At 41.5% G+C, this 27,225-nt stretch overlaps 1 protein-coding gene across 12 annotated transcripts in view; it reads right to left on the bottom strand.

Annotated features, from left to right (window-relative positions):
• The window catches only part of TBC1D1 (TBC1 domain family member 1), a 94,445-nt gene that overhangs the window by 48,996 nt on the left and 18,224 nt on the right, over positions 1–27,225 (bottom strand). For 9 of the 12 annotated variants that reach the window (XM_052683328.1, XM_052683325.1, XM_052683330.1 and 6 more), the window contains exon 3: positions 625–1,158. In XM_052683328.1, the coding sequence (XP_052539288.1) occupies positions 625–1,158 (534 nt within the window). Of the gene's footprint in view, positions 1–624; positions 1,159–1,626; positions 1,704–17,431; positions 17,563–25,457; positions 25,643–27,225 lie in introns of those variants that run through there. The other 3 variants (XM_052683332.1, XM_052683337.1, XM_052683336.1) reach the window with 3 other exon arrangements.

Here is a 27,225-nt window from a genome sequence, read left to right as displayed (position 1 = left end):
AATCAGAAGAATTATAAGAAGTGGCATATAGTACAAACTCTTACTTCTTTCTAAGGTCTTGAAAAGGTACTTTTGCTGCTTACTTATCATGGTAAGAGGATTCCCAGACACACAAAAGCAAGACAGCAGCGTAGGTAGTGTGGAGTAGGGGAGGGAGTCACTGTACAACTGCATTAGTACTCAGACATTACGCTGCTTATCATAGGACATAAATTCTACTAGCCCACATCATGGTTCGTTTCTTCTGCCCCAGTTACATGTAATTCATTCATCTGTGAGTTTATTTCTTCTGTGAATATTCAGAGTAACTACACATACTGTGTTGCAATTGTGTAACTAGGAACTAACTTCCTGCTGCATTCTAAAAAGTTTTCTTTAGAAGCCCAACACTTCAGATACTGCTGTTTTAAAGTGCATAGCACAAAGCCATTTTAACTACATAAAATACTTTTTACTGACAGGTAGTGCTTTATAAAGAAGTAGGCGACTTTAGTTTTAGCTCTGGTAATTGCATTTAAGTTATTAAAAAAGTAACTGCCATCTGCAAGAAAAAGAGCTCTGCTGTTTGCCATTCCAAACTCCAAGATGTGAGAACACCACCATTAGCTGCAAATCTTGCTTTACCGTAAACAACATTGTCCGGTTTTCTGCAATGTCTGTTGGCTGCACAACACTGTGTCCATAGATAAGTTGACTTTTTAGGTTTAGTGAAATGGCATCTTCTTCAAAAGACCTGACAAAGCTGTTACCCCTATGGCTTCCCTCTTGAAAATCCTTCTTAAAAGCCAAGGAACGAAGTCCAGGTTGCGAAAAGGATTTCCTAATTGGCCTTTTCTCCTCCTCTTCACCCATCAAGGGCTGGAAGACAGACCGAAATTTGTTGCTGAAAGAGAAGCCTCCGGAGTTATTGGCAGTTTCATGTTGTTGGGATGAGGAGTCAGAATCTGACTTTTTTGTACAGCTCGCATGATTAAATTTCTCAATGCACTCATCTATGAGCGCTGGGGGTGCATTTTTATGTGCTACAGTCACACGTCCACAGAACAGCACCTCAAACTTTTTGGCAAAAGGGTCTTCAATATCTGAAAGATTATTCTGAAACTCTTCTTGACGAGCAATTTTTCCAGCCTGTCGAATTGAGCTTATAATCTCAGGCACCTGTAAGAGGAAAAAAAATCCACAAGATTAGCATCTTGTGCTTCATGACAAGCAAGTTGCAACACTAAAAGGGGCTCCCTGCTGTAATTGTTCTTAAACGACTGATCTGTTTTTACTTTCTAAAAGACCAGACAAAGTGATCCTGTATTTCTCCAACAGATCTATGTTACAATAAGATAAAACACTGACTAGATAACTGCCCATTTGTTTCTCCATCCAGAGTTCAGCATCATCCACGTGTTATCAGCAGAGCACTGCAGGTATCTGTTGACGTTGCACTGCTCTGATTCACCTGAGGCAAAGGTTCTTCTGCAGCACATGCTGCTGCCACAGGGCCATGATCTTTGGTTACAGGAGAGAATTCTGTCAGCTTCTTAATCCCCCCCAGATTACTTTGAGAACAGGTCATACCAAGTGTGGCTATTTCCTGACAGAATAAATGTTCCCCATAAAGAATCGACAGCTTACTTCACAAGTGTTCAGCTGCAGACAGCACAGAAGAAAGCCAGAGAGCAGTAGATTAAAATCCAGGGAAGTCATCTTCTCTAGGAGAGAAGACATCCCTGAGCCTACAAAATACACTGGAGATGCAACCTCCATCTTCTTCAGGCATTTCTATGGCTTATCAATAACAACAATATATGTAAACCAACAGAGGAAACAGCAAAAGACTTGGAGAGAGAGAGGAAAAAAAAAAAGTTACATAATAAAAACTGAGTGTACTCCAGGTGCTCATACAGACTTCAGTGCGATCATTTGAACAAACAATGAATCACACACATACATACAGCAAGCAGGTTTCTAACGAGATGACGAAATACTCAGCATGACTCAGGAAGCATTGCCTCACCTTTGAACCATCAGCTGATCCCCCAGTCAGGACAAAGGGGAAGGTAAACGCAGGGTCATGGCTGCAGGAAGATGCTCAGGCAGCTTTGCGCTTCATTTTTTAATCATGTAAAAGAAGAGCTTAATGGTATAACAAACCTTTATCATCTCAAGTAGCACGCATTTGCTCCATAGTCAGCTCAAAGTCCATTTCAGTTTTATTCATCTCACAATTTTTTAGCCACTTAACATATTAGGATGAAGCAGCTAGTAACCACATCCAGTTCATGCAACACTTGTGTATGTTAGATGTTCATCTCTTTTCATTAATGAGGAAAAGATACTGAATAAGATGCTGAATAAGAAAAGAACAAAACTTTTTTTTTTTTCCTGGAACTGCTCTTGGTTTTATACTCTTTTCACCCTCCTGTACCATTCCAGGCCTTTTATGCAGCTATCTGGAAATTAAGAATGAACATGTTTTGTGCTTCTCTGACCCTGGCTCCCTCAGCAAACAGACCTGGATGTACATGGAGAATAAGTAAATGTATTTAAAAAAATGGGAAAAGAACAAAATTTATGATGTGTAAATTAAACATATCTATTTTTAATTCTTAAAATAAACTGCAAGGCTCTATCCTGGCAAATGTTTATCACGATGAATTGTTTCCAGATTAAGAAGAACATCACTAGGCAGTTCAAGGGGAGGTGAAGTTCACTGCTGTGACCATGAAATGGTGAACTTAAGGCCTGCGAGAAGAGGGAACAGGGCAGATATGATCACATGATCTTGGAGGCCTTTTCCAACTTTGGTGATTCCATAATCCTAAGCGACAGGACACAAGGAAATGGTCACAAATTGCACCAGGAAGATCTAGATTGGACATTAGGAACAATTTCTTAACTGAGAGAGTGGTCAAGCCTAGGAACGGGCTGCCCAGGGTAGTGGTGGTGTCCCAAGTCCTGAAGGCATTCAAGAGATGTGCAAATGAATGACATGGTGTAGCCATGGGACAGGTCAGATTGGACTTGGTGATCTAGAAGGTCTTTTCCAACCTAGATGAGTCTACGAGTTTATGATTCTACAATCCCAAACTTCAGGAGAGCAGACCTGGGCCAGCTCATGGCTCCGACTGGAAGAATTCCTTGGGAAACTGCAGTGGAAGGAAGTGGAATCTAGGATTGCTCGTTGATTTTCAAGAACCAGCCCCTCCAAGAAAAGTCCACCTCTTCTTGTGGTACTCAGTAAAAAGAGGCAATGCACACAATCTGAAATACAGGAAATTCCACCTGAATGTAAGAAAAATATCTTCTTGATTGGAAGGGTGGCCACACACCAGCACAGGTTGTCCAGAGAGGTCACAGTCCGCCAGTCACTGAGATACTCAAAGCCTGAGTATACTGCTCTGAGTAACCCGCTCCAACTGACCCTACTGTGAGCAGGAGGCCCAACAGGATGCCCTCCAAAAAACAGGCCCTTCCCATCTCAGCCTGGGGAGTTAGATACCAGTATCTCTACAAACACACAAGTAATTGTGCCTACTGATCTGTGGTAGAAATCTGTCGCTTACATGTATGATTTCCTTTTGCTGCATAAATTCTGTCTTCTAAAATAATTCTATTCTTAAGTGTTTTCTGACTTGTTTCTCAGTATAAATATGTAATTAGTGGTGAAGATTATTCCTGTAATCAGCAAAATAACTTCTGGTGACCTAAAATTATTTCCCTAAAAATTATCCCTGACTACCTAAAACTACTTCCCTGAAACCACAAAAATAAGCAACATAAGCCACACTGAATCTTTACCAAACAGATCTTCTCATGAGCCAAATAGGTCTGATGGACTGAAAGTACAGCTGAAACTGAACTGAAAGAAGAGTTTCTATAACCTCTAAAACTAACAATGGACTGCTGATATCTTTTTTTGTTCGTTTTTAAAGTTATTTCTGCTATGATTAGAATGTTTATTTTTCAGAAGCAAAGCACAGAACTAAAACATCGAGTGCTCTTGTGATTTGATTCATGGGTAATCACGCAAAACAAGCCATATCTACAACTTCCTGATGTAGATTTGTGTGTTGGTCAGTTCCTATACCGCATACAGTATACTGGTTTATTATTTTTTTTTCCCCACACACTGGATGTGAAACTTATCATTTTTAGATCTGAAGTACATTAATTTATAGATCTAATTGATTTTTTAAAAAAGTGTTGAGAGTCTGCGGAGTCATTTGTTCTAGAATCACAGAATAATTTAATTTGGAAGCAATTTCTGAAGGTGCTATTGCCCAACCCCATGGCCTCTTGCCCCAGTGAGAAACCTACTGCTTCCACAAGTCATGGCTCCATCAGCTAGGATTTTCTCTGTGACAAGTCTCACTTACTAGTTTAGCCAGATAATGAACTAAATACACATAGAACAACCACAGTCTTTTATCACTCATCAAATTAAAAAAAGATGTATTCAAAACAATAGAATTTCCTTACATTTCAACATAAATTAAAGGTAGAAAAGAAACTTTTCAAGTTCATTTCCATTTTAGTGAAAGACCTCTATATATTCAGGTTTTATCTTAAGTGTCTTCGTGGCATTTTATTATATTGCTTGGAATCTGCTCTACAGCCCCCTTGACCTCAATGACTTTCTCCAGTAATTAACTTCAAGTCTTATTTTCCAAATGTTCAATTCCTTGCAGTACTTTAATTACTGGCTTTCTTCTTCTACTATTTGTTGACTTTTATGCCTCCCACCAAGATTTAATACAGAAAGGGAGGTAGAAAGTTCATGGTTCCTCTATGCCCTGGATGACAACAATGCTTTCCAAGCTTCCACCACTTTACTTTTATGTACGTAAACACGCTGTGGTTTCCCATCAAAGCAGGGCTTGTGCCAAGTACTTCAAATCTGTGGGTGCATGGGATCACCTTCGCACCACAATTTCACGTCTCCAAGTGTTTGATCCAAAAATTTTGCTGCTGTATGCACTCCACTCATCTTATTAACAACTAACTTGCTTCTTTCAGCAACTTTACCAGCTGTGTACGTTACTATATTGCACAGTTCTGTACCTACCACTGGCAGAAGTCAATTTTAACTGCATGGGTTCAAAGCAGAAGGGAAGCAGAATAACAATAATCAGTAATGGGCAGCATCATTTCTCTTTACAGTACGGAATACACATGAGGTGTCACATGTAACCAGAGAACTTGTGGGTAGCTTTTCACAAGGAGAGCAAGCTGGAGCAAGCTCACAAGACTGCAAGGGGCAGCACCAAGAGCAAACTGCCAGGCTAAATACACAGCAGGGATATGAGCGGGGAAGGGCTGTGACTCCAGATTGCAAAGCATGACAGTAACAGCTTCTCAACTTCCGTAAGGGAAATCTCAGTGGCTGAATATCACCCCAGACCTGTGAAAGGAAAAGTTATCGTGCTTCATATCTACCTGTAGGTGTGGCTTGCTTTGTTAGGCATTGAATGGGCATTACACAGAGATTCGGATAAATCAGAGCGCTGGGGCTGACTGAAGTTTTCCTAGGATGTACACATAAAACTGATGAACAAGAATGCACTAAAAATGTTCTGTGTGGGGCAGAAAAGAGTCATCTGCTTACACCTAGATCCTTTTGACCTGGAGCCTGGTGGCTGAGTGACACTAGCACACTCGGAAATTAGTGACGCAGCCACCACCAGGAGCAGAGCTCCACAGAGCCCATGCACACTCTCACAGTTAAGATGCTATAAGTCAGAAATGTGGCAATACTTCCTACAGGTCCACAAATTGCCAACTACAGCAGATTGATGGACCATATATGGCATGCTGACTCCACACCATTACATTTGCTTTTTTACAGACAAATCTCATCTTGAGAAGTCTCTTCGTAGCTCCTGAGACTAATGGAAATAGTTGCACTTTTGCAAAGTAAGACCATTAGGAGAACATTCCACTCAATTTAAATAGACACACAAAAAAATTACCTTTCCTTTCTAAAAAACAGTATCTGCAGAAAGCTTTTATAGATTATTGTAAACAAGTTCAGAAATAGAACATAACTGTACTCAATGTTCTAGCTAAACTGAACTAATCTATTTAGTGGTAGTATTTCCTCCCTGAGAGATGCATCATTTTGCTGACACATTTGAAAGTTGTTGTTGTTTTTTTTTTTTTTAACAGCTCTAAAGACATACCTTCCTTAAAGTCCAAAACACCACAAAATCTGGCAAGTTTCCACAAATTATAGAATCACCAGGGTTGCAAAAGACCTCCAAGATCAGCCAGTCCAACCATCTACCCATCACCAATATTTCCCACTAAACCACGTCCATCAGTACAACACCCAAACATTTCTTGAACACCTCCAGGGACAGTGACTCCACCATGTTCTAGATTGCTGATTACCTTTTACTCCTCTCCATAAAAAAGAATGATCAAAAATAAACTGCAATTAATGGAACGCCTCCATTTTAGAGCAGCATTGAATGCAGGGGCAATTCACTGGCTCTGAAGGAGGTACTCTTACAAAATCTGCTCTTGGGAAGCCTATTAGCATACATTATTCCATACCTGGAAAGCTTATTACATGGCAGCAATTCATTCTTCCCCAGCCCCTTTCTCTGCTTACAATACAAACCATTCCTTTTCATCTTGTACAGCTTTGTCAATCCCTCCACTCAGTACCATAACTTTGAAGTAACAACAAAGCAAGTCAACAGGTATTTCAAGTAACAGGTTAACATATCTGCAGTGCTACCTTCTCCATCATTCGTTTCAAAGTTCTTACCACACAATTTTACAAATGGAAAAGACAGTTGAAGATGTAATAGAGACTACTGGTCATACCTAAAGGATTCCTGGCCCACATTTTACAGAGCGACTACCTTGCATGGGAGCAACAGCTAGAATGTTACCTAGCATGTAAAGCAATAGCTAGAAACATGTGTGCTCATTCATTATAAACACACATTAAATCTTTTTATTTTTGGTAGTGTAAGCAGCTCTCTTAACGCATTGAGAAAGGCCTATGGCAGAGCTGGAGGTTCAGGATGGGTAACAGAAGGAATCCTATTCTTAGATGGTTATAAATGGAGTCAGTGATGACATTTGAAAGTTTTCAGGACAGGTTTTTTACTTTTTTTTTTTTTTAAATGAAATGTAAGAGACAACAATTTAAAACAGAAAATGAGTTACTAAGGATATTTTTGGGGAGAAAGAAAACCATCTGATTAAATTCCAATAGTATAGCAGAAATCAGGTTATCTCCCTGTTTCCTTGGCCCTCAAGTTTTTCCACAGTTAACAAAGTAGGTACAACTGCCAAAATAGGGCAAATTTCAAACTATTATAAGACACAAATTGCTCTGTCTCTTTTAGCAATATCCAAACTCCAAACAAGAAGGGAAGAAAAGTTGAGTTGTCATATATCCTCATAACAACTGAAGTTATTTTCATTACAGGCCACTGATGCAAATGAGTTTCAGAAATCCCCCTCCTCCAGAATTTTATTTGGAAGTTTCCACTGGGGAAGGAGAAGGAAATGCTGTGAACAACTTTGACTGGCACAGTGTGCAAGTTAATCTGTGCTGCTCTACTTGCAATAGAGTTAAACAGCATCTCTCTTATTCTGCCAACACAGTAAAGTGTCCCGAGGGATGAGAAAGCCCCACATAGTCCTCCAATAATCCTCCTCCCTAGTACTGTTTGGGGTAGAATGTGATGTTTTCCATGGGAAGAACCTTATTCAGACATTACGTTTACTTATAGAAGTCTCGAGAGAACCAGAGTGCAGAAGGCAATTAGCTTCTTTCAGTATTCTGCTGACGTGGTACAAAATGCAAGCGAACCAATATGTTCTTGGAGAAACACAGATTTGTTGCTTTGTTGTGTAAGAACAGATTGCAGCTGCCTCAGGTCAACTCACACATGAGCAAGACTGGAAAGCAACAGTTAATCTTCCCATGGACATCCACGTCACCAGAGATACTGCCTTGAAAACAATCCAATTCCCACTTCAGAAAAGCAGTTAGAATTTAAGTCACCTTCTCATGTGACAAGTTACTGGGAGCAACAAACATTATTAAAACTTGCTAGCTACAGAGCTCTGTGAAATCCACATGTACAGTTTATACTAGCTGTTGTTTGTTTCTTCTTTTTTTCTAAAACATATTGTAAATCATCCCAAATAATGTATTTGTTTCAAATTTACTTCATTTGAACAGGAAAACTGAAATAAGATGATTGCCAGCCTTTGTTTCCTTGACCAATGGTCTTCCTAGTAATAGCTAGGTAATTTACAGAACTAACAAAGGTTTAAGTTTAATACAGTTGTTGCTAATGATTCCGACCAGCCACTCCTAATGGAAAAGGAGAAAAACCAATATAAAAATATACCTGAATAACCCCCAAAACCTAACGAGACCCCTAATATACAGGGAACATACAGAGAAATTCTTCACAAGCGACAGAATTAGGCTCTGCTTTGAATTTTGAAATGACCAACTCACAGAAAGCTTACTGACTTAGCATTATTTATTATGGGCTATTCAAACTAAAACATTTATCATACAATTTAATAAAAACCACTCAGCCTTTTGTGAAGAAATTCAGCTAACGTAGGACAGGTCATGGTTCCAACTGCCCTGTAAACTGTTTCTAAACCGCTATCAAGAAGAGTCCACAACACAGTGCTTTCTTAAATACTTTCTGCATTTATGGAAAGCTGCTGATGCAATGTTAATGGGCAGCAACGTGAACTGAAAGCTATTTACTCAAGATCCCCTCCATTAAGATGCAGCCAGATCACATTAGGGAAATTTGCTAGTTCTTCCTCCTAAGATCATGGAATTATTGTCTGAAAAAGCAAGTGCTTCTAATTCCTGTTGATAATAGACACATTAAGAACCTGCTTCTTCTCTCCTGTTTTTAGGATGGCCATATATTTTAAAGTGGGTGAAAGTTCAACTTTTTTTTTAAAGCTCCTTTCCCTCTCTCGTCCAGATGTGACAAAAGCCTTGCAAGAAAAGAGTTTGGAGAAAGCATCTTTGTAGAGCAGTTCTTCCACAAACTCTTACAGAAGGCACCTTCAAAAGTTACAGTGTAAAATCTACCATGTCAGCATAAAGTGAAGCAAAAAAAAAATCCACAACAAAATGAGATACTAGATATCTGAAGAAGATAATTAATGAGGTATTCAGAGGAAGATGATCACCGTGGAAAATGTGCTGTTTAATTACAGGCTGCCCACAAGACAGCATTTCTCTGCAAATGCATCAACTGTAGAGTTGGGCTACGCTCATCACCCTAAGCCTGGAAGAACATCCCACAGAGCACTGCATCACACCCAAGAGCACCTGCCTGAGCTTTTGTGATTGACTCGATCTCATTTCTTCATTTAAACACTGGCAACTTCGCTGGCTGTTCTCTCACTCTTTTAACTGCTACAGTGCAGCCAAGCATGGACAGTCAAAAGCGAATTTGCATGACCCACAACAAAACACAGATGTCACTGTCCTTTTTAGATAAAGCTGCACCTTCAGCCCTTGGACAAAAGTTGTCAAAACACTGATAAAAGGTAACCCTGAGACGAATGGAGCTAAGGGTTCATTCCTGAAAGCCATCTCAAGGACAAGCCAACATGCTACCCTAGACAAGAAGCTAGAAGAGAAATTTTAGCAATGTTTCTGGATCATGGAACTGGTACTTGCTGACAAGAAATCCCATGCTGATATCCCATACAAAACTCACTACAGACCTACAGTGACAGTTCTCCATCCCTGCAGTCAGAGCAAGCTAGCTGGACTGATAGAAACAAGAAAACTAGAAATCACTCTACAGATATAGACACTGTGCCTTTCCCAACAACGTGTCTTATACTGTTAGCTCAATGTAAGAAGTGTGATCCACAGAAAGACATGCTGATAAAAGTTAGTCTTCATGCTCATTTATGGAGCTCCTACTACTGTGTCAGTATTTGATAAATATCAAGTTTTATCTATATCATACTTTATTCAGTCACAAATTATAATGATAGACATAAAAATTCAGAATCTGTTCTGCTTTCGATGCTATGAGATTGCTATTCTAAACCTACCCAGTTTCTTCCAAAAGTAAGTTTTCCTTCTCCCCTGTGCCCCCCTTTTCCTCTCTTCAGTTAAGGCTGAGTTCCTTTAGAAAATGGAATGGTAACTACAAATGGATGACTACCAAACACCAAACTTAGCTAACTGGATAATTCACACAGCTACACCCCTTTCACGGTGACTGAATTCTGACCTTCACAGTATTTCCAAAGTATTCTATATTTAAACACTTACTCACCAAGGAAACACAGAAGTGAGTGGTAAGCATTCCACATTTCTAAAACAGATGTCACTGACTAAACGAAGTCCCCACAAAAAGCTGGTGGGAGATACAAGGATGATCCCCTATGGGTCATGCTAAGAATCTAGCTGAAGGAAAGCAGTAAGGAAAGGAAGAAAAGTTTTGAAGGAAAGACTCCTTGCAAGTGTTGCTTTCTTTGACTCAAAGAATGATGTCAGCAGTAGGGACTGCTGCTATTTCAGCCACACCTAATCCACAAGACAACTGGGTTCTTCTGTTTGCTCTTATAAGTGAAAAGCATTATCAAACCTTTAGAAACACCAAACTGAGACAAAATGCTGCCTGAGTTATAAAAAACTACAATTCATTTGTATCCAATTCTATACTTCACAAACAAAATGTAGCTTTAGCTCCCTAAACTATCTTGTCAAGTGCAAAAAATGCACTTCTGAAGTCCACACAAGTCACCCCCACACAGCTGTATATCAAATGGAAATGTCAATCACATTCACAGAATGCTAAACCCTATGGGTTATATTCCAGTGGGATTTACCCAAAATTCCAGCATGTAGTTTTGGTTCATACTCTGGGCGACTACCAATAGAGTTCTAAACAGATATCTGGCACACCACTGTCCTAAATACCAAAACACTTCTAACAGATCTCCTTTTCCATGGTTTGTCTTTGGGGAGATTGGAAGCTATAAAAATGTACAAAGAAACAAAACCAGCATTAAACATTTATAGAGCACTAACCATCCACATTTCCATGACAGCACTTCAGGGAGCTCACCTCATCGATGAGCAGCAACGCGGCCCCGTAAACTAATAAAAGTGTGACATTTGGTTATAGAGCCCCTTGAAATAAACACAAAGAACAAAAACAAACAAACAAAATGTTTGCTTGAAAATGCAAGAGGCTGTTTAGCTCAGCTCAGCACTGCCACCTTCAGTAGCCAGTACTGTGCCTGTATAACTGCACACACAGTCTGTTCTCCTCAGCCCTGCAATTTCACAAGCTATCTATACCTGAAAATCCTGTTTGGTTACTATATATCAAAGATTCCCCCTGGAAAAAAAACAACAGTTTTTTTATGATGTCACAAAGGAAAAAAGTCCAAAGCCAGCAGCTTCTGAGTTAGGAAGAAGCTTCCAGATATTTCAGCACACGTTTTTTTATTGCATTTATTGTAATTTAATGCAATTTTGAATACACTGTCAACATTTACACTTAAGTGCACAATGCCCTTGTAATGGATGGAGATGTACGATGTTATTCTCTTCACAGTGTACCTCATAGTGACAGACAGAAGTCTAACCCTCCAGAAACTCTGGACTACCTCCTCAGGCTTGACATTCTCATATATTTAAGCACTGATTTATCTCAGAATTTGTTACTGTAAGTCAATTAAGAATAACCAAACCCAATTCAGATGAAACTCAGTTCAAATAACTCAGTGATGAAAGCAAGATTCAGGGGCTAAATTTGTCCTTGCCTCAGCTTCTGCTCCCCAAGTTCCAGCTGGTCTTTCCCTCCACTCCTTCAACTGCCTGTCCTCCATGCAAATGGGAAGAAAGCTCCTCCTTGAGCTCATCTCTTGAGATGTTCCTTGCATTTTTCACATGTGTTTCTATTGAAGATTTACTTGCTAAGTCTCTAGTCAGCTTCTATAGCATATATAAAACCTCATCTCTTTCAACTTCGGGAAATGTTTCTCATCATTTGATTCAAAAATTATAAGTATTTATTGGCTGGCACAGGAAAAAACAAAGTACAAACATCCCCCTAAAGGAGAGGCTTCTGAAAAATACCATTGCTTCTAAAGTCAGAGTATGGTGGAAATTACAAACTGGAACCAAACTTGCAGCTCTGTGAGCTGGCTTCCTCAAAGCAGTGTTTTGCCCAACCTTTCTCTCATGGATATTTCTATTTGGGGAACCCAGGGTCAAACCGCTGAGCTCATTTTCTCAGAAACATCTTTACTGCACATCCTATTAGCCTTCCAAAAAGCAAACCATGATTTCAAGCAGTACTTTAGATCATCATATGTAAATCAAAGTTGAACTACCATGCCACACATACATACAATAAAAAAAAAAAATAATCAAAACTTAGTTGCACTGTCTGCCTGTAATGGGACCAGGAACCTTCCCTGATCCTGCAGGATCGACTGGTGGTTTTGCTACACTTTGGCACTGAGCACATTTACCATGTGAGGACAGCTAATGGCCCTGATTTCTAGAGAGCTTTTTAGTGAAGGAAAGCAATTTTCAGCTGGAGTCTAAGTGTTTTGTTTTGAATTGCAGAGTACAGGACCTGTATTAAGAAGCAAGATCAGCTATCTCATCTGCCTTGACTTATTAAATCTGAAGGTCGACAATGAACCTGAAAGTGGATACTCATAAGAAATTAATTCAGAAAGACAAACCAGCAGAAAAGCCTTTGTAACCTGAAATCTGCATGACTGGGAATTTCACTATGGAAAGAACCAACCTCGCTAAGCAGCCTTAATGCACCTTGCAGATGCACAGGGCACTGCCATACTCATCTGTACAGCCACAAGGGCTGCATGAGCCTGCCTGCATCCTGCACTTCTCCCATGGGGTTAGGGACATGTGAGCAAAGGGAGTATAACCAGGCTGTGTATTCAGAGAAGGAAAAAGCAGGAGGGAGAATAAAAGTGAAGCAGCTCTGAAGACAAGGTATCTGCTGAGTAAGAGCCGCTCCACCACGGGACCAAACTCATTGCAAATGCTGAGTGCACATTCCTCAGCCATCGCCAAGCCCCCGCAGGGACGCCGAGGAGTGACTGGCATACAGAGAGCAGTGGGCATGTGAAACTGGCTGCGTCTGCACTTATCTGAGTGCTGTCAGCTGGTGACAATGGTTTTACCCCAAAATGAAAGCTGATGGGGAGAAATACATGCAGCAGCAGCCTCCCATTCTCTGTCAGGGGCACGGCGTGAACCCGGCCCTGAAATCCTGTGGAAATCTGAAGTTTCCTGCATTGCAGGCATTCAGCCTGGGAGATGAGCAGGGTCTTATCCTCCTGCTCAGCCTGCCGTGTTCAAGGCTCTGAGATTTCTTCTACTAGAGGAACCTCAGCACTTGAGCCTTCTCACCAGACTCACTCCTGATTCTTCCTTCACACTGATTCTCAGTTATTTTTCTGATTCTTGATACAGTACCCACGTTCTCAAATATATTCAGAAACAGTGCTATGGGGATCAATGCACCAGCCTAAATGAGGGTTGTACACCGCAGGAGACCACCATCATTAATTCACTTCTCCAAATATCATCTTAGAAGTAAGATGGGTTTAAAACTAAGGCAGGCTTGATAAACTTCAAAGCTTTTGAAACTGCAGACAGTGTCAAAATGAACAGTGAAGAGTGCTCCTTAAGAGAACAAATCTTGGCTAAAATGCAAGTCATTCATTAAGGGATTAAAGAAACCCACAGGTGTTCAGCTATGCTGGAAACTGTGAGAATTAAGAGAAGAGCCAAGTCAGTACACTTAAACAAAACACCCTCATAAGTGAGTATGATACACACCAAAACAGAGCAGGAAAAAAGACAAGATAGGCAGAATAGAAAGGAAAAGGAGGGGGAGGGATTTCTTGCTCTTCCTCATTTTCAGTCTCTTATCCTCTTCCAGAGGCAAATTAATTGAATATATGCAGTTCCTGACCTACACTTTGAAGTAAATTGTCACTCCCATGCATTCCTCACTAGAGGCCTATCAGGCACTCATTCAGAAAAATAATAAAAAGAATGGCAGAACATTAACAAGATCAGTTCTAACAAAGCATATTGAATTATATCAAGACTGCAATAAAAAACAATTGACATTTACCATCAGTACTCCAGTAATGCTTAAAATATCCACACTGACTGGTGTAGAAATTCTCTTTTTTGAAGCCTTGTAACCTTCCCAAACTGAGGAAAGGTCACAGGCAATCCTGCCTCAGTAATCCTTGAAAAAAAAAAAAAACAAAAAAAACCAACACTTCTTGTTTCGCTATTGGCAATTTCAGAACATGTACTGTGGATATGCTCTAAAATCTGTTTTTCAGCACAGAAGAAACCCAAACGATCAGATTCTCAGTCTGAGCTGCAAGATGAGCCACCCATCCTGCAGCACCCCCACAGGCTTTTAGCTGGTGCTGGGGACCCATTCTCAGGGTATCTGAGGCCATAACAAGAAGCTCCCCTGTGCCCAGCTCTCTCCCAGAATTGGTGGGAAACTGCCATCCTGCAGCATGAGGAGGAAAGAGCTACGGACAGCCGGCCAGGACTGACTGATCCACTGCACCACCATCATCACAGAACAAGCCTTGATCTTCTCTGTAACCTTGCTTTTACATTACTTTTCTCTACTTTATCTTGTTAGCTTATAGTCCTGTAGACAAAATTAGATGAAACTAAGCTTTTTGTAGTGTATATAGTACTCTTTTTTTGTAACTAGAAAGACACGCTATGCATAAATGGCTCAAGTAGCTGAGATTCTGAGCACGTACTTACTCGAATTGCCCATCTATACAACTTATTAGGCTAAGAACTGCTTCTTACTTTCTCTTTATTCAGTGGTCAAGTCCTATCTGTGGCTTCTGCAAGGCTGCTTCTGAACAGAAGCTTACATTATAAAATTAAGTTAGAATCACAGCTAGGACTAAAGTTGGCAGGCTTCATTTTACTTAAATTAAATCATAGAATCATAGCACCATAGATTGAAAAGGACCACAGTGATCATCTAGTTTCAACCACTTGGCTATGTGCATGGTCGCCAATCATTAGACCAGGCTGTCCAGAGCCATATCCAGCTTGGTCTTGAATCCCTCCAATGGGAAGAAGTAAAAATACTCTTAGCAACCCTGGCTGTACTGCTCTCTCCTACTGATGAATTGATGGCATACAAGTACATCATACCTTGTTAAAAAAAAACAAAACTATTTCCATGTAATATTTGCAGAATTACAGTTTTGATGTAACAGTTAATGCAGTGAACTGAACATGAAGATCGAAGCACCTTTATTTATGAAAGTGTCTGCACTATCTGCCTACAGCTGACCAAAGTTAGACCACACTTTGAATAGGCTGTGTTGTAAGGTGCTTAGTGAAGGATTTCCCTGAAGTCAGTCGTCTAGTTTTATAAATCCAGGCAGGAAAAACAGGTATAACTGTTCTTTTATTTAACTAATTTTAGCAGACTAAAATAAGTCACTACTTCAAAGGTCATTACCCAGGATGGTGGGCAGCACCAACCCACACAGATTTGGCCGGGGCTTCTCCTCCAGTACACCCCAGGACTGGGCCTGCAGCACAGCACAGCTCACCCTAAGGCGCCTGTGCATAGACAGAAGATAACACATAGACAGGAGTAACACAGCACATAAAAGTGGCAATGTAATGCTTACAAGCACTAGGGACTTATTTTACAGCACATGGGGGTACATTACTTCACCTGTAAGTACTTCCTGGCCAGGGAATCTGCATGCAGACCTTCAGCACTTCTTCCCTAGGTTGGGATACTTTCAGCAGTCAGTGCCCAGCTTTGTTTCCAGGGGGCTGTCTCCCCCACACCCTGCAGTCTCTCCTTGTTCTGAAAGGGGCCACCATCTTACAAACCCTGGCACAGTTGTGCTGGGAGAGTCCAGCAGCGCTTCCTGCAATTTTACTGCTCAGACTTTGGCAGGCAGGATAGCTTTCTCTGTTCACAACCCTCATCTTATATTTTCTCAATACTCTGCCTAGTATTCCCTCCCAGATTAGTGCTGATGATTAGCCGCCATTCAAAGAATAACACTAACCACTTGCAAGGAAACAGCAGTGCAATAATTGGCTTTGAAATTTCAGTAAACACTTGCGAGAACAAAATCAACAGTGCATTCATTCCTGCAGGAGCCCGTTTCCCCCAGCAGAAGTTTGGCCAAGTCTGCACACCACGGACTCTGCCCTGTGCCCCATCTTCTTCTCCCCCCCCCCAGCCTGCTGTTGGCTGACTGATGGCTTTGTACTCCTGACAAGCTCACAGCAAGCAAGGGGCACAGGGTGCTCCACACCACGTCCTGCGGGATTCACTCCACTGCATCACTCCACCTGCAGATGAGGCCAGCGTGCTTGTGGCTGCTGGCACGGCATCATTCCCTCGGGTTGCACAGCACCATGAGACAGAGCCACAGTGATGACACGAGAAGGAACTGCTTAACACACGCCCCACCTGGCAGCTACTTAAATAGGTTTAAAAAAAACAAAAACAATGGGAAAAGGAAAGGATAAATTTCCACTTTTCTAAGCATAGCTAAAAAAAAGAGACTCCTTTCTAAGACAGGGGAGAGCAAATCCTCCCTGCTGGGATCTAAATGGATGTGACATGGACATAGTGTGCTCCCTCCTGCCACCTTCCCAACACAGGGATTCCACCTGCTATGTGAGGGCTGCATTACAGCCATCAGCCAACCAGCCATACCCTCATGGAACAACAGACCTGGGCTCTCAACAAGCACCCATGAGTTTAACCTTAAGATCTAGTCTTATTTATTCAGGTAATTCCTCAGAGGAACCCCTAACTCTGGCTGTCACAGAGCCTGCCTCACCCCATCCTCTCTGTGCTTTCTGCTGCATCTCACCATAGAACAACATACATATCATGCCTATTTTGGAGAGCAAAACAAAGCACATTTTTGAAACATCAGCTCTAAACTATGTTCCAGATTTGTTTAAGCCACCTCTACCGCTCTGCATCCATGTGCAGCTCCACAAAGTGTGATGGAAGGTAGTATTGAACCCTCAGACACACAGAAGCAAAAGCCAGCACGTCACATACACTGCCAGACTTCAGTGAGCCAAATAAAGGCTAGCCGAGGGCTGCGCATACGTTCTGGGAAAAAAGTCTTAACGAGCAGCGGGAGCGCAGTTACACGTATCCCAGAGTACGCACGAGGCGACTCCAGCACGTACCACACCTTCCTACAGCTTTCACCGCCGTTTTCCCCTCCGCAGCGCGCCGCTTCCAGCCCAACTTCCCCTCGCTGCTCGCTCCGAGCCGAGCCGGCAGCAGGGCTCCGTCGCCGCCCCGGAGCCCCGCGGGACGCGTGCCGCCCCCCCGGCCGGGCCGTGCCCTCTGCCTACCTTGGCCACCCAGCTGAACAATGGGGACATCCTCCCGGCCGCCAGGCGCCCCGCGCTCGGCCGCTCCCCCCTCTGCCTGCCGCCTCCCCTTCATGCGCCCCAGCCGCCCGCCCAGAGCACTGCCCGCGGCGGCGTCGGCGCGGGAAGAGCCGGGCAAGGCTGGGCCGGCGAGGGAGAGGAAAAGAAGGGGAGGGAAAGAAGGGCCGGGCTGGGCCGGGGGCCGCGTCCCGCCCCCACCGCGCTCCGCCTCCTCCGGGTAGCCGGGGCTCCCGGCCCCAGGCTCGGCGGGCTGCTGGGGCGGGAGGGAGCCGCTATTGAGCTCGGTGGTCTTTTGAGCAGTTCGCAGTCACTCAGTAATCACAACTCCTGTAAAAGAAAAAAAAACGCTGCGCGCAGTCTATGTAGTTTTCTGGGGGGTATGGCAGAATCGAAGTAAACTAAGTAAAATCTTTCATTTGAAACCTTGTGAAATGTTACGTTTCCAGTCAGGCTCACCTTTCCTAAGTTATCTAATAGCAATTCACATCAATCCCAAGTAGACCTACTTCCAGAAACGTCACAGGCTTGTAGAAAGGTTTGGTTTGTAAGGAGCCTTAACGATCACTTTCTGTGGGCAGGGGCACCATACCTACTCCAAGGCTGATTAACATCCAACCCAGCCTTGAACGCCTCCAGGGATGGACGGGACAACCACAGCTTCTCTGGGCTGCCTGCGCCGGTGCCTTACCACTCGCATTGTGAAAAATTCCTTCCTACTGTCTAATCTTGATCAACCCTGTGTAAGCTTAAAAGTGGTCCTGTCACGGCACTCTGTGACAGAGCCCCTTTTCAGCTTTCCTGTAGCCCCCTTTAAATTCTAGAAGGCCATAATGAGGTCTTCCCAAAGCCTCTTCCAAGCTGAACAAACCCACCTTCCTCAATCTTTCTTCATAGGAGAGGTGCTCCAGCCCTCTGATCATCCCTGTGATTTTCTGGATCTGGACTCCAAAGCTGAATGCAATACAGCAGGTGGCATCTCTCCTGAATAAGAAAGCTGTCAGAGCATTTCAATAGTATGTAAGTCTCCAGCAGGTGAAGGGACATGACCCACTTCCCTGACAGGAAGATTTTCAGCTCAGCTGTTCCTCTGCTAGCTCACCTCTGAGCACACAGCCCTGCTGTATGCAGTAGAGCTGGAAAAAAAACAATTGATTTTCCTCAGTTTGGAGGAAGGACACAGAATTAGGGGAAAAAATGCTTGGATTTCACAGGAAATGATCTGTTTGGGTCAAACAAAAAGCCCTTTATTTTCCATCCCCTCATAGAGACAAAGTAAAGAGAAAGAGATTTGCAAAATCCGAACAGTACAGCACAGTGCTTCATCTTACGCTTCTTCCCAACAAAGTTCATCTGCTCAAAGTTAGATGAAGAAGCACAAAAATGCAGCTTCTTGCTCTGCCCAAAGCTATGCTCATCTGACCAAACTGCTGAGGAACACTGTGTGAGCAAATCAGAAAACAACAAATCAGAACATCAACCCAGAATATTAAGACCTACTTAGAAAAGGTGATTGGAACACATGGCTAAAAGAATGTGCCTTGAAAACATAATGTCTCTGGTCACAACTAACTGGTATGCAGTGGTGCATGCTTAGCCCTGGTCTGGCATGGCAGCTCCTTGGCCAAGCTGAGCTTGTGGTGGGACCAGGGAAAATCTGCTTCTCTTAAGTATTAGGGATCTCTAGTGGAGTCTTCAACCTAAATAGTAGTTTACCCCCTTTTAAAATTAAGTAAAGTTAGGTGGCATGCTCAAAGATTTATAGCTAGTCAGGGGGGACATCTAACATGGGAATTTGAAAACCTGTAGACTCCCTTTCCTGAGCAACATCTGCCGGTAAGACACGAAACACTAACAAGTATAAGCTAACAATATGCAGCTTACTTACAGTGACCTGCTCACGGCTGAAGAGCCAAAAGCCTGCCTGGAGATTTTTTTTAATTAATTTAAAACCAATGCAACAACTTCTGTAATTAAAACCAAGACAAACACATTTCATATTTCCATCAAAGGAGAACAGAGATCCATTTTTCTATAGGTGAAAGTAAAATGTTGGTCACGAGGGTGACCAATGGTTCATTCTGTCATTACAATGGTGGCCACAGGCAATTTAACCACGTGGACTTTCTTTACCCATAAACCTAATAAATTGTATGAGCAACACTCACTCTGGTTGTGGTCTCAAAGGTTTATTGGCATGATAGTGGTGAGATATTCTCCCTGCTGCTAGTGCTTATGATATATGGAGCACATACATGAAAAAAGGGCATTTTTTTCTGTGGGCTTTAAACTTGGCACCTTACAAAACATCAGAAGTACTTACAATTTAACGTATGTAAACTAGGTTTACTTTTATTTCAGGCAAGAAGAATGCAAGAGCATCATGCGCTGCTTATAGTTATACAGTGTATCTGTTCTGCGGTGGTAGCGTTAGAGCTGTACTGTAATGCTGAACATGAACAATATTACGTCTAAATGATCATTTCTGCCCTTTTCTCTGAGGAGATCCTGCCAGCTTGGGAACTTTTCCAGCTCCCCCTTCCCGGCTGGCACCCTTCCACAGTTTCAAACTAACAATACACACATATCCTCCGAGTCTCCATTAAATGCTGATGTCAGTCAGGAGACTTGGCTTCTAGCCCTGACTACCAGTAGCTCAAAGAGTTGGCCTCACTTTGTGCTACTTAACTTCTAAACCTGCTGCCTGCAGTTGTTATAGTGATGTAGTGACTTATATGCACACAGAAATCTTCTACATGTTACAGGGCTGGTAGGAAGAGTGGTCATGTGTTGAATGTGCTGAATTAAGAGATAAAGTAACAGTGAATGAATTCCAATTTCTGCTGTTAATGTGATTTTCAAGCATGCTACTTCACAACTCTTCCTGCTTTAGTCTGTCTGTCGAATGGAGATGGTATATGCTAGCCTTGAAGTAAGAGAGACTGGGTATACTCACAGACATGTGAGTAATTCTGGCAGCAAGGCTTTAAATGTTGAGATAAAAAAATGTTTGTAATGCATTAAACTCTTCTGTGTAAATGAAAAGATCTCTGTTTTGCTCACCTTCCAAAAAAGCAACGTAGCAAAAACAATAACTGCATTCGTTTTCAGGATATCCAATTGAAAAGGGGACCTCTGTATTTTTCTATTTTGAATTTGGCTTGTACAAATAACTGTCTCTCCAAAAATACTGTATAGCCATTTTGGGTAAATGGAAAAATTCAGGGCCAGGGCAAAAGACATCTGTATTGCATAAACAGTAAGTAGCACTTGACACCATCTTATCTAAGTGTACAATCTTTTTTTAAAAAAGTAACCCTCGTGCATATGAACAGTTCCATGTTATGATGGAAAATATTAGCAAGATATTTGTCTCCTTTTAAACACAGCAGCAATTAAAATGCTTCAAAGCTCCAACTGAAAGCTTACATTGTCAGGAAAAGAATTTTCCCATTTTATAGATGTCCTTCAAAAATTTACACATACACAAATACCCTCATTATTTCTCCTCAAAAAAAAAAAAAAAAAAAAAAAATAAATCTCTCTGCATTAAAAGAAACCATTTGGAGAGAAGGAAAGAGAGGAGAGATACAAGTTGTATTAAGAAGGAAGGGGACTGTACTCAACCTAACTCAGAAAAGGAACATCTTCTGACTCCATCTCCTCTGATTTTGGCTTTCTTTAAGTTTAATGGTCATAAATATTTTTAAGAGCCTTCACAGTATGTCACCATTGAATGAAGTTTCACAAGAAATTGCATTAAGGGTCACGAACATGATTACCTGAGAACTGTACTCTCCTGCTGCTTTTGTTTTAATTTTGGTGGTGATTTAACAATACACCCCATTCCCTTTTCAATTTGTTTTTGCCCTGAATTTTTTTCTTTAAACCTGCTTCTGCAGCTCTTCTTCTCATGAATTACCCCCTCTGCCCAAATCACCTGTTACAGCTCCCTTTGTCTTCTTTTCCTATTAGGTCTCATCTACACAAAGCCTTTGTAAGTGCAATTGAGAAAACGTAAGAAAAAAATAAGCCTGTCAGTAATTACCAGCATTTGTTATTTGGCCTTTGTTTCAAACATCTTCAATTTATATCTTTTGTAACTTAGTTTTAACCATTCATTAAGATGTCCTTGAGTCTTCTCTCATCCCTTCCCATTCCCAGAGTGGGCTAGATGGTTCTTCCTTTGTCAGAGGAACTAGATAGAAAAGAAGTTATTACTGCACTAATACTGCTTGTCATAAGAATTCTCAATATTAATAATATTTTGTTAATAATGTACTACTATGTTAAAGATACCAAAATAACACCAGAATGTTAAGCTGCCTCTATCAAATTTTAAGACAAGACAATTCATCTGGATCCACTGAAGGAAGAAAATACTGAAAAGATCCTCTATCCAAATATTAATCATGAGTTTTGTTACTCATTTTAGCTAAATTCAAACAAATTCCAATTTCTTGAGGCAAAATAAAATAAAAGATTAATCATAAAACCAACAAACCTTCTCAAACAAGACCTGCATCAGCCCCATGAAAAGAAGTAACTGGCTGGCAGCAGCTGCTCCCTTAGGCAAAGTGCAAAGGAAGTCACTGTCTGGAGCTGCATGTTCACGCTGAAGATGAAACCCATTTTCTCACTGAAGAAAGCAGCATGGCTTCTTAATGGCTTTCAGATACTCAGTGGAAAGGGAAATGACAATGTTTTGGGTAGGTTTTGTACAGTTTGTCAGTTAAGAGTGTAGACTGAAGAGTTTTGGCTATCTGCTAAGCAGTAGCAGCAAGAAAAACACAAGACTTTGGGCTGGTGCCCAGAGATAACATGCAATCCTCTTCCTGTGTAGCAGAGTGATAGAAGAGAATGATTTCTTGTCAGAGCTCTGGGCACCAGCCTCAGTGATGGAACCCTTTCTAGATTCTTGCCAATTTTAGCATCCATGAGATTGTTCAGCTACAAAATTTGTAACTGCTAAAAAGCCTTGATTCAAGTGAAGGAATGGTAAAATGAGAACCCAGGTTCCCTGCTCAGCAGTGGAATAAAATCCTCCAAATGCTACAGTCAATGCTAGATCAACTAGAGCAAGATGAGAAGAGTACAAGACAATGAAACAATTTATTATAAGGTTAAAGTAGGTTTATGAGTTGCTACCAGTATCTTAACATTCTTCCCCATGGGTCTGATTTGGAAACTTCTCTCTTCTGCCCTATTGTGAGACAGTTCTTCGTGACAGCAGATGCTTGATTCAGAAAGTTCAGAGCAGAAAGGTTTTGTAGTCTTTCATCAAAAAAGGGACTGGGAAATGCTGCCAACATCCATAAGGGACACCTCTTCCCAAAACAATAAATGGTATAGAGAACCTAAAACTAGATAGAAGTACCAGCTCCTGAAGTTGGCTATGGGACAAGCTGACAAGAGGACACTTTTAGAAATACAGCATCTGGCAAAAAACATGAGCAATGCCAAGAGGATCTAAGATATGCTGGTACAGAAATGACTGCTGGGATGTTAAGATAACAATACATGGAGAAAAAAGGAGAGCAGGTTATCCACAAACAGTGTAACAATAAATACAATCCAGCTGTAGGGTCCTGATACCCATTCATATACACTGAGATTACCTAATGCAAAATGTGCATCTGGACTGAGATCATCCTGACACATCAAATGCTTCCAAAAACATCAATGAGTAAACTTTAGATTGGCAAACATCATGCGATTGAGTATTTTCTGTCTTCTCACAGACAGGAAAAAAAACACCTTGAAGTCATCAGGGACTTTGCCATGGGCACTGACATCTAAGGCACGATTCTACCGTTATCAGATACGCACTGCTGAGTGAGCTGGTTGTGACCAATCGATCAGATGTTCATTAAAGAGAGAAAACAAAACAAAGCAAAAACACCAACCAAACACATCCTGTAGGTAAGTTCAGGCAGACCTGTAAAGATATCATAGAATCATAGAATCATAGAATCACCAAGGTTGGAAAAGACCTAAAAGATCACCCAGTCCAACCATTCACCTATTCCCAATAGCTCCTACTAAACCATGTCCCTCAGCACAACATCTAGTTCAAGGAAAGACTGGATGTTGTGTTGAGGGACATGGTTTAGTAGGAGTAGCGTTAGAGTAGATATCACTTCAGTCTGAAAGGCTGGAGGCAAGAAAACCACAAGGACAATGTGGGAAGCAAACAACAGGGAAAACACTGCACACAGTAGGAAATTGCCAAAAGAGGCATCAGAGGATCCAAACGTTTACACTGTTTTGGATGGAGAATTTTCTGGCAGTTATGTAGCTGGAGAAGGATGAGTGCAGCAAAGTGGCAAACTGCAAAAACAGAAAATGGAGTTCAAAACCAATGGGGTTGCTCCTACCATGCAGAGACAAAGAGAGGTGGAACCCTTGAGATCATCAGTGTGATCTTGAGCCTGGCTGAAGTAAGCACCTCCCATATCCCTCCCTGTAGGCCAGTATTTTTTTGCTCGTATCAATGTGACCAAGTTGAGGAACAACTAGCCGAGCTCTGCAAGATGCTGAGAAACCTCCTGGAAGAGAGCAGCAGCAGCAGCCTCCATAGGGACAGTGCACATCTGTATGCACACGCTGAAATGACTGGATAAAGCATAAAATAGTAATGATGCCAGACTTTTTTCTTTCTTTTTTTTTTTTTTTTTTTTAAACACTCATCCTCCCTGGCAAGAGGGCACAAAGAATGGGACAATTAAAGGTGGATTAATATCCCCAACATTAAAAAAAAAAAAAAAAAAAAAAAAAAGTCCTCCACAGAAGGACTTTGTGCCCTCCTCCTCCAGCCTCCCATGCTTCCTGCTTCCTCAGAGCAACCACTGAGAGGTCTCCAGAACAAAAACCAAACATAAAACTGAAAGTTGCAGAACGCTTTTCTGAAATGCAGCTAACTAAAGGCTACACTTAAGGTGTTCCTTGATCCTGAAACTTACATGGTTAAGCCAAGTAACTCACATGGGAAGACAGATGCTTCGTGTGAAAATGTGTCTCATTTCCTTTGTGTAAAAGCACCATCTCACACAGGAAAATACATGTAAATACTACATGCTTCTAATAATGGATAAGCTAATCAGCAAAAAAAAGTTTAGAAAGTGTGGAGGAAAAACTGACTGCGAACAGAAAAAGTTTGTATATTTAACTAGGTAAGTAAAATATCACAGTTGTAAAATTTATCTATGTAAAATTTATGTGCTGTGGGTTGCACATAACTACACATTCCTACTAAATGGAGCCTCATGTTAGCTGATTATATGCAGTTTATTCTCTTACAGACGTTCAGTAATAAATAATATAAAATGAACAATTTTAAATGCGTACTTTCATGGAGTTGTAGCTTAGCTGCTTTGTTCACAAAATTAACAAAAACATGAAAACAATCCCACCCCCTGAGCATATTATTTTGTGCACTTCAGTTGGAACAGCAGTAGACTAGTGAAGTATACTGAACTCCGTAGTAGGAACAGCCATGCAAAGTAGCCAGTTATCAGTTCTCCACAACATAAATTAATAACTCAAAAAACCTCATAGCTCTGCTACATGCAAAGATCATTGATTTCTCATAACTGATTTCTGCAGCAATCTCCACAGACAGTTCACAGGGTCTATGGGAATTTTACTGGAGTTGAAATATTCTAAAGAACATCGCAAAATAAACAGAAGTAGTAAAATAATAACACTTACAGCAAAACTTTAACCCCCTTTTTCCCCTCATTAGATGGTAATGTCCTTGTTTTTGCTGGGAAAGAGCTTAACAATAAAGAATAGCAGTTCAGGTTTGCATCTCTGCAGGTACAGTGCCCAGAGCTCGCATGGCGCTATTGCACTTTATGTACAACGAGCATGCGGGTGTGAAAGCTATTCATCTGAAAAGGATCCAGCCCACCCCACTGAGAGACAGACTCAGTTGCTATTACATCCTTATGCACCTTAAAAGTAGGTAACAAAAAGAGGAAACAAGTACCGTATTGTCCTGCTCTTTTCCAGAATCAAGCTGAAGAAACTTCAGTTTCTGTAATGTTGCCCTCATGTCATCAGTCTGAACAAGACCCCAGCAGGAACTGGAACAGGCTCTGTCCCGCAGCCCCAGCCAACTGGCAGTGTGCAGCTGGCCTGACCCACGCTCTGCACCCCTTCCCATCTCCAGCCCTTCCTTTGCTTACAAGCTGCAGCACAGTCCTGCCCTAGAAATTTCCTGTGTCACGTGGCATTCAGAACGCCACTGGAAACTTCCTAATAGAATGACTTGCACGTATGGTAACTTTGTATGATGCAGATAGAGCTATACTTTTAATAAGAGAATTGCAATTTTTGTTTTGTGTTGTTGATTATATTCTTTCTTCTGTTTTGAGAGTGGAAAATTTTATCAGTGATGTTCCCTCCCACACACACTTTCATTTACAGCTTTTATCTCTACCCTTCTGACCCTCTTCTCAAAGCTTATAAAGTGCACCTTAGGCAGCTCTGTGGGCTCTTTGCTGCAATTTCTTATAGCTTTGGCTAAGTTGCACTGTCTTTCAATAACAGTAAAGCCACAAAATGGCAATAAAACTTCTCTAAAGCCAGATTCAAACACTGTCCATACCAATCTGAAAGGACACTTTTCCTGCTACTCAGTTAACTTTTCATTCAGAAGTTTGCAGTTTCAGGTTTCATTATAAAACACATTCCACATGGAGTTATTCTAAGCCAGTTCTGTCTGATTGCTAAAAATACATCAAAAATCATTTGTGAAATACAACGTGCAATGCAGAGACAGCAACAGGATTTGTCTTTGTTGAGCTTTTGTGGTTTTGATAAAGCTGAATTGCTTCAAAGGGCTCAGGATATGTTGCTGGAAGACACGGCTGCACATTTCTGCCACATGTGCTGACTGCACTTCCGCTCCTCTGCGAGAACAATGCGAGCCTTAAGACTCTGAATCAGCTCTCCCCAACCCACAAATCCACATGGACAAAGCAGAGTTGCTCAGAACAGGTCACTTTAACCATTTCTTATGACTGGGAGAGCTAGGATACCATCACTACAATATGCCTGGAGTAGTTAAAATTAAGGAAATGTGTACACATTTTCAGGAATAAAGCTCAAAATGTGTAGCATCCTACTTAAAGAAATGAAGTTAGAATAAAATAATTATGGATTGATTTTGCCATTTCCTCCCTGCCGTGTACTGCCAGTACCAACTGGTCATTTTGATGTTCCAGAAAAGCCTGCACACATCTGGATGGATGTGCCGGACAGCAGGACTGCTCTCAGACAGTCACACCTTACATTTACAACAATGCTGGAGCATGGGGAGTTCAGCTACCACTGCAGCCTATGAATCTGAGCTCACAAGTCTGATTGCATTCACAGGCCCAAAGAACCTCAGCAGTTATCTGAGTAGGGTCAGATAAATTCTTAGTCTTCTGTTGGTTGCAACCATAATCGGCTTACGATTTAAGTTTAGGCTAGCGTTAATTCATTTTCTCTGTTTAAAAAAAACCACTGTAACATTAAAGCCAAACACTTAAATACATATAGATTAAATTATGTCATTGCACATTCGTGTTAACCCCCACACATGTGCGTTGATTTCACTCACAACCAAGCTCAGACTGAACTCCAGTAGAAACTACCTCCTGTTTTCTTCAATGCAAAAGGAAGCAAAAGCAGGGGAAAGGGAGAACCATCGCAGCCAGCATAGCATCTCACGTTTCCTCGGGTCAGCCACTAAGTGGCACTTGAACACC

This window comes from Tympanuchus pallidicinctus, unplaced genomic scaffold, assembly GCF_026119805.1.
Source record: "Tympanuchus pallidicinctus isolate F22 unplaced genomic scaffold, pur_lepc_1.0 scaffold2, whole genome shotgun sequence".
Classification (NCBI taxonomy): domain Eukaryota; kingdom Metazoa; phylum Chordata; class Aves; order Galliformes; family Phasianidae; genus Tympanuchus; species Tympanuchus pallidicinctus.
Note: the sequence above shows the minus strand (reverse complement) of the source record. Positions and strands in the feature narration are given on the sequence as shown.